We start from the raw sequence: 8,345 nt of genomic DNA on the forward strand, positions 1-8,345 counted from the left end.
TCAAGATCAATGAATTATTTGCTGGGTCATGTCAATAAAAGATCTGGATGGCACAAGTCAACTGACATTCCTATCTGTAGGTAGGATTGTGTTTTTTACTGTGTGGTCTTTCTCTCTCAGTTATCCCCTAAATTCAATGCTACAGCTGTCTTATCAAAATACAGGTGCATGTCCAGACTTTATTGTGTTTAAATGCCCATATTCCCTTCACTAAATAACTCAGCAAAACTAACAAAATACCTAAAATGTCAGAAGTGCCCCCATAATTCCTCCTGCTGAACAGGGGAGGGATATGGGTATGTGTGTAAGGGTAGTGGTAAAAGGAGGGCAGTTCACCACACACAGGCAAACATCACACACCCAGCCGCCTGTACACTCAGAGACACACAGACACACAGTGGATGTTTTGAGTGCACTGCGATGTGGGGCACTGGGGGCCCTGAATAAAAACATGCCGGTAGAGGGATGTATCAGATGTTTGTCTGCATGTGGAAAGAGAAAAAAAAAAGACATGTTGATCCAAGATCTGACTGTGGCTTCTTCCTGGGGGAAAAAAAGGGCCTAGGAGTTTCAGCCCAGGGAGTGCTTAGCTTGGCACTTTCCCCACCAGATCTAACTAAAGCCTCTGCAGAGTTCTATGGCGTGTGGTGATGCCTCTATCCCATTTTGGATCTATGAAGGTTTTGTGCCACTCTGGTGTGACCACAGCTATCAGAACTAGCAATGGCTACGAGTAAATCATTTGATAGATCAATGTCTTTCCTATCAGAATATGTTGAAACAAGTGAAAAGTCTCTAGTTTTAAATGATACCCATTAAGACCACCACGAGATATACAGTACTGGTCTAAGGTGAGTAAAGGCCAATTTATGCCTCTCCGTTTCTTCTATTACGGACAGATAAGACCGCCCTATCCGTCGTGAAACGCCCTCTCCGAATGCTTCGTACAGCTTTTCGTACACGTCTGATTTTTCTAACTATCCGTCTTCATGCTGGAGACCCGACGGACCGCTATTGGCTGTGATTGGTCCGCGAACGACATCATTTCCGTATGACGCCATTTCCGTATTTCCGGACCTCAAACTTCCTGTTTACTTCCTGTTTACTTCCATGTAGCATCAAACCCAAACACAACTATGATTCTACGATTAATGTGACGTGTGTGTTAAGCCAGCGGAGTTGTCCGGCTGACGGTGGCTCGTTAGAGCACTGAGGGCATGTGTGCACGGTCACAGACGGTTATAACGAGCTTTCAAAACGGCGCTAGCAGGCTAGGCTAGCGGGCTAGGCTAGCCACCATGCTAACTGCGGTGGTAACAGTGCAAGAACCCGCCGTCACGACTTTAATTCCACTTCTATCATGACACTGTTTCTATAATACCGTCAGGTTAGAAGCAAACACTGGATAGTAGTAGTTAGTGTCAGGAGTCCCTGTGTGTGGAAGCTGGGGGGAGCTAGGTCCGTGTAGCTTCTAGCTACATGTAGCCTCAAGCAGATTCAAGCTGTGGAATCAGCAACACAGTTCGGAAACAAGACCGGGGAACCGCTGCGCTAAGAAACGATTACATCAGCATTTTGACCCGCTGGGTGTCACTTTATTTAGTTCTGTTAGTTGCCATGGTTCAGTGTGTGGGACGCAAGCTAACATGTCAACAGAGACACGTGGACTTCTTCTTCCCAAATGGGGTAGGCCTCTCTGAGCTCGTCTTCCGTTGCGCCACCTATGGGTTTGGCGGTGAATTTTTTCCGGACGTAGACTGACGGAGAAGTAAAAATCAAAAAGAGTCTTTGCCCCCTGCTGAGAACTCTCCGAGAAACGGACACGTAGTAGTGTATAAGAGCCTTAAGAGTCTTACCCCCCAGACATACAGGCACAAGAGTGACGGACACAGGCTCCCATATTTTTCTCTCTTCTATTTACTTTTGGTGGAATTCCAGTTATGGCTCCTGGCTTAAACCCCAGCTCTTCTTCATTGATCCAGTTTCATCAGAATGTTCCCAACAACTCAAAGCGCTCCACTGGTCATTAGCTACAACTGCAACTCTTGGCAAGCTCTTCAGGGATAATGACTATTCACCTCCATCCATCACTGTAACAGCTCTGGCCTTATGGCCAAAAGCAATCTCTTTTTTTAAATGTAGATATAAGCTGGTGGTCTCTATCCTCACCTAGTGTTTAGGTTAGATTGATATGATACTTTACTGGAGTATAATATGATGTAAAGAGTAATTTTTAACCATCATATCATATATAAAGAGGAGTTGTTCTATTTTTAAACCCATTTCCTCTCCTTCAATTATTTCCTGCAAGTTCTGTAATGAACACATCCTTACAGCTACTGGAAATATGTTTTCTGCCTCCAAAAAAATGTCTTCCTGTATGATTGCACCGGCGCACAACAGCAGATCTCAAAAGAAGAACTTGCATCATTATTCTGAGGAACTGACACCATAATCTCAAGTTTACCATTGATGCTTTAGTACATTTTGTACAGCCAACCCAACCGGCCTGTTGTCAGTTTTTTCCTTTCCTTTTTCCTATTTAAGGTTATAAACTGCCCTTGCACCTGTGGAATAAACCCATCGGCACCTCACTAACATCACGATACATTACTGTAAACCCTGACAGGGTTTCTTTCTAAATGAGCCCCCCTCCCTGTCCCCGCTGCTCCCACTCGCCTCCTCCACACCCCCTCCACAACAGGATATTGCTCAGTGGCACAGCAGGGCTATGGTTGTACAGAGACGTGTAGGGGCAGGCCAGGGACAAAGAATTAAAAAAAAAAAATAACAAGAGGCTGGAGGAGGCTGGAGAGCGATAGGATCTCCCCGCGCACAGAGAGAGGGATTGTGTTCGCCCCGACCTGCCTCATATACAAAGATTATATTAACAATAACTCTGCTTTGCACTACAGGAGAGGTTTTTCCAGCAGAGAGGTCTCGCTGGGAAACAACCTGACACAGGGGTGGAGATAAGCGAGGGGTGAAAGAGAGGGTGAACAGATGCTGAAGAAGAATAAGAAGAGGGATGCTTGATGGTCTGAGGAAGACGAACAGTTTAAAAGTTAGTACTGGGTCAAAAGTGAAACGGATGCACCTGTTGAAGGGTGTTGGAGAGAGATTTTTCTTATGATGTGTCGAATGGGGATTCAATTCTTTAAACAAACCTTGAATCAAGGACTTTACCCTGCATGTAATAATAACTAAGGCCATATTCTCAAAACCTAGGCTAATTTACGGTTAAGTTTTTATTAAAGAGCAGCAATTATCGTTTTCTGTGTTGGCGTCCTTGAGCAATGAAGATCTGCAGTAGCCGACAGGAAGAGGGGAGGGAGGTCAGCAACTTTTGGACCAAAACAGATACAGACAAAGAGCTGACAGGGATTTGATGCTGCATCCCAAGAATGATAATAACAGAGGGGAGGCTGCTGTGAAACTCAGATGGCTCAGTGTTTAGGTTCGCTATGAGCCCCTTTAGAGCTGAGACAGGCATTTGTTCTGCTTCAAACGGGGGGGGGCCAGAAAGCTTTATCAGCATCTTCCTCCCGTGTAGCTTTAATGACAAGGTCCAATGTGTACGTGTCTGCTACGAGAGCCCAAAACACTGACGCAAGACCTTTCCCTCTACCCCCGGACAGCATCAAAGTCCAAAGTGTGAGTTGTGGTGGTGCGGGGATGGAAAGCTTCCTTGAATTCCTGACCTTTGTCAGAAAAGCATGGCATTTTGTGCTGTCAACAACACATATTTGCAGGCCTTTCTGGCCTCTGCAGCTTTGGCCTATCTTTTGCAGCCAGGGAGTCACATGACTGGGCCTCAATGCAAAAAGATGTGCTGTCGTACTACTAATCTCAAATGCTTTGTCATGATTTGGAGCTGGAGCTCAGGATAACGTGGATATATTACCCCAAGCACAATGCATCAGACTGCAGCAAATATGGTACAGAATCAAGAGTAGAGAGCGAATTCAAATTCCAACACTAAAGAGTTAATAATTCTACTGGAGGCATTTGTTGAGTGTGTTGAGAGATTTTAAATGGTCTTTATTCTAGATGTGACCTTGTAAACACCAAGAGATTCCTTTAGCAGCTTTGTGTACACTAGTACACTATGTTCCACTGCGGCCATGGGACATGTTGCCCCACAGAAGCCCCAGCAAATGTTTTTACCTTTTATTTTCCTCTGTGTATCCCTGAACAGACAGTGGGTGAACTCAGCTAAATGAATCAAACACTGCAGACGCGATGGACTTACTGTTGTTGGACTTGAGATCTCGGTGGATGACGGGGACAATGGCCTCGCTGTGCAGGTACAACATCCCTTTGGCAATCTGCACGGCCCAGTTGACCAGGACGTGCGGCGGGATGCGACGTCCTGACAGAGCCCGGCTCAGCGGGCCACCTGACGCATACTCCATGATGAGGCACAGATTGGGCTCCTCCAGGCAGACACCCTTCAGGGCAATGATGTTCGGGTGCGTGAGCATGGCGAACAGACGGGCCTCCTGCCTCACATTCTGGGCCGTCACGCTGATGTCCTCGTCGGGGTCCTGGCGTGCTGCCTTCACGGCCACCAGCCCGCCTCGCCACACACCACGATAAACCTTCCCGAAGCCACCGACGCCAATGACCTCCTCCAGGCTCAGCTCCCGGAAATCCAGCACATCAGGTTCGAAATCGCCCACCACGGCCGGGCCAAGCTCGCTGACAATGCCGCTAACTGGAAGTTTCCCGTATCCACTCGGCTTGAAAGAGCCGTAGTTAGACGGGAAGATGCCCACCTTGTTGTTGACCTTGCCCGCCCACCAGCCGTCGTCCCCCGATATCTCAGAGTCCAGAGAGAGGACCTCCACCAAGTCACCTTTACGCAAGGTGAGCTCATCTTTACAGGACGCCTCATAGTCGAATAAGGCCGTCCACACAGGATTGGTGAAGTTCCCTTTTTGTGATTGATCCAAATTTTTCCAGTTGGTCAGTGAGCTACGGCTTAATATGTTCTTCAGTGGCTCCATGGAGCCTCAAGCTGATGTTTTGACTGGATCCGATTTTGCACCCGAAGGGTTTGAAAATAAAGTACAAAGGAGTACTTTATTGAACCTCGCTCCCTTTCCTGTCTTTCTTGTAGGTTCATCAGGGACCAGTGAAATGTATTCAAACGCTTGACCGACAAGTGGGCTGCAGGACAGGATTCAGAGAGAGCTGAACAGCAAGTGTCTTTCATTCGTCTTCACGCGAGACGCAGACCTCTACATTTGGAAATGCAGATCCAGCCGAGAGACCGCTCTTGTTTTCTTGCAGTGGATCAAAGCTCAGAAAGGCAGCATGGTCGCCACTGAATTTCTCTCTGTGCGAGTGATGTGGTGTGTGGTTTCCCAAACACATGGTTTGAGCACAATATCATTTCACCGGCCTGTACTTCAGAGGCTTCTGAATCCCCTCACCATGGGCAGATAGGCCAGTGGAGTCCCTCATGCAAAAACTGCCACCTGTTGAGTTGAGATTATGAGGACCAACAGTATAAAGACGAAAATAAAGTAGCCCCAAGCTTGTTGGGAAGTACTTAGATGCTGCAACTCCAGATTAAGATTCCCACAGCGTTGGGTTGTCCATTTTGAGTTTTATGTATTTTTAGCCATTAAGTGCAGTGGCCACCACAAGCAGGAAGTGCTGAGAAGCGGAGAAGAATAGCAGGAAAGGAGCATTCAGTCCGGCCAAGCAGAGTTTTACGACAAGTTTCAGGGCCAGTTCGCGTTAAGCCCAAACCTCCAATAACTCTGCTGCGCTCCCGCATCCCGGTGCGCCTGAGTATCCATGAATACAAGAAAGCACGCAACGAGCTGCGCTTTAATAAAAAAAAGTTTGAAAAAAAAGTAGTTTAGTTTAGTAACAGGAAGAGCGCAGCAAACCTGCTCGGCTCCACTTCCCAGGGAGCAGCGCGCAGGAACGAAAAAAACAGGTTCCGTTAGTTCCTCCTCGGAGTGGAGCGCGTGGCCCGGTGCCGCCCGGTGGTCCCGCTGTTACGGTCGGTGGTTCACCGGAACTGCCCTTCCATCAACTCGTCTCCTCCCGCTCCTGTCCGTGGGTCGGTGCTCACTCGTCCGGACCTCGGACCACTCGTACGTGCGCGCGGACAGTGCGTGCGGAGGGTGGGGTTTCTAAACTTCTTCTCTCCCAACAGGAAAAGAGTCAGATGACAGGCCACGGTCAAGCCGGACACAGTTCAGCGGTGCCATTTCCGGTCGTCGCTATCAATGTAAAACCGATCTCATGAGCGGCTTTATTTGAGTGACAGGCGACGTGATGAATATTTATTTAATTTTTGGCCTTTTGCTGTTGATTCAATAAACAGTAGCTCTCACAACAACTGCATGTTACAACTTCATTAGTTAAAGTGAACCCATGAAATCCAATGTCACTGTATCTTGACATGACATTATCATTCAGTCAACATACTGCTGCAGGAAAAGTACATTGTAGGAGGAAGATCACACATATGATCAAAATGTAGATAAAGTATAGACTCTTATTCTTTATCATGGTCTGTGTATATTTTTGGCCTTTGCGATATAATGATAAACCATCATAAAGTTCTTCTTCATATTTAATGCCTTCACAGGTACAGGTCTAAGAATTCCCTCATTATAAGTGTCTACACCAAATTTTGAAATACAGATCTATTTAGAATATATAAAGAGCCATTAATAGAGATAAGATATGATTATCCGTAGTTAGTCCAAAAATGGGGACATTTTCAGTTTTAGAGAAGCAAGAGTCAAAATAGGGCCTCAGTAAGTAATAAGTAACATGCGATACATAAGTGTAAGGAATATAGAAAATGTAGCAAAATATGAATGGATTGAACTGATATATACAGTGTAAAAACCGGGTTAATATGTTGATGGATAAATATAGAAATAATCCCTAGTTATGTTTCAGAGAGCAGTGAGAATGTATTCTTTAGGTTTTTCACCACTTTTTTTGGGAGCAAACCATCTACTTTCACAGTTTCATGTCCTGTTTTCCCTAAAACATATATACATAACAGACATAATGATTTAAGCAACGTGATGCACTTCAGATAACAAGAAATAAGCTCCGCGTGCACAAAATAGCAAAAAAGTTAAATTACAAACTAATTTAAACTGTTAATTATATTCAAGTAATTATCTAATTGTGTACATATACGTGTATAATGTTTTTATGAGAGTTTGATTTTGAGTTCATGATTTCCCTTTGTTCTCATGGTCATCATCTTGTTAAGTTTTGTGTCAGGTCACTGGCTGCGCAACAAGCTTGAAGTACAACAATAGCACAGAAATAACAATCTAGATTAAGTAGAGGAAGAAGATTAAAAATTTCCAACAATAACGAGGCTGTCATGGTGTTGAGTTGAGCAGGACAATAGTTTTTATGCAGTTATTTGTTATCTTATTTTGAAATTCACCCCAGAAGTTCTTCTTGTTTACGTTTGATGACTTTACGTTAATGGTAGCAGGTGCTAAATTCATAATCTCTATTATAACAAAATGAATTTACTTAAAAGATGCTGTAGACACACTCATTAAAGTTTATTCTGTATATAAATGTACGAATGGTTATTTTAAAGTCATGCAATATGTTCTTGTGTGCTTTATACTATGGTTGATTCTTTGCATCCGTCTGCTGCTACATAAGAACAGTATGTTATAGTGTTTTTTCCTGTGGAATCAGTTGAAATGTTACACTTTGGTGAGACTTAATATTCAAGGACACTGGTTCATTAAAATTCATGCCCATAGTCACAGAGAAGAGGACAAAGTGCTGCTGTTGGGTTTCTGTGAGGAGAAATTTGTTGAAGATTTTCTTTTGTCTGGTGTCACTTTGAACATAAAAAGGGAGTTTGAAGCTTCACTTAAAGCAACACATTTAAAAGGTCTCAGCATGTGGCAGGTTTCATGTGCTTTATGCAGTTTGATGGGGGCAACTTACCCGACTGCGGCGGAGGAGTCTTCACTGAAAACTCATTTGAGTAGTTTTAGATTTACCGCTGTAAAACTCAACATAAGATAAAGGGAAATATAGTTTTATTCCAAAGAGAATACTCTTACTCTCGCTTTCATCTTCCCAGTTTAAAAGCAGCAAAATAGTTCAGCCAATTCTTATGATCAAATGCACAAAGCATTGCTTAAGCAATATAAAGTTATTTAAACAGAATCTAATATTCAAACAAACTCAGGCTAGAATTTAACGGAAATCTTCATAAAATATTCTACAAATATTTGCTAATCTGATCGGACTTCATAGCTATGACTTCATGTCTTTCTATGGAAGACATGAAAAAATGGATTAACCTTTTACTACTCATCATA

At 44.1% G+C, this 8,345-nt stretch overlaps 1 protein-coding gene across 1 annotated transcript in view; it reads right to left on the bottom strand.

Annotated features, from left to right (window-relative positions):
• LOC132996202 (mitogen-activated protein kinase kinase kinase 11) overlaps nt 1-6,108 on the bottom strand; it is a 45,181-nt gene extending 39,073 nt beyond the window's left edge. The window contains exon 1 of the mRNA XM_061066532.1: nt 4,253-6,108. Coding sequence (XP_060922515.1) covers nt 4,253-5,009 — 757 coding nt within the window. The 5' untranslated portion in view covers nt 5,010-6,108. The remainder of the gene's footprint in view (nt 1-4,252) is intronic.
• Nucleotides 6,109-8,345: the final 2,237 nt, after the last annotated feature.

Source organism: Limanda limanda, chromosome 22, assembly GCF_963576545.1.
Source record: "Limanda limanda chromosome 22, fLimLim1.1, whole genome shotgun sequence".
NCBI lineage: Eukaryota > Metazoa > Chordata > Actinopteri > Pleuronectiformes > Pleuronectidae > Limanda > Limanda limanda.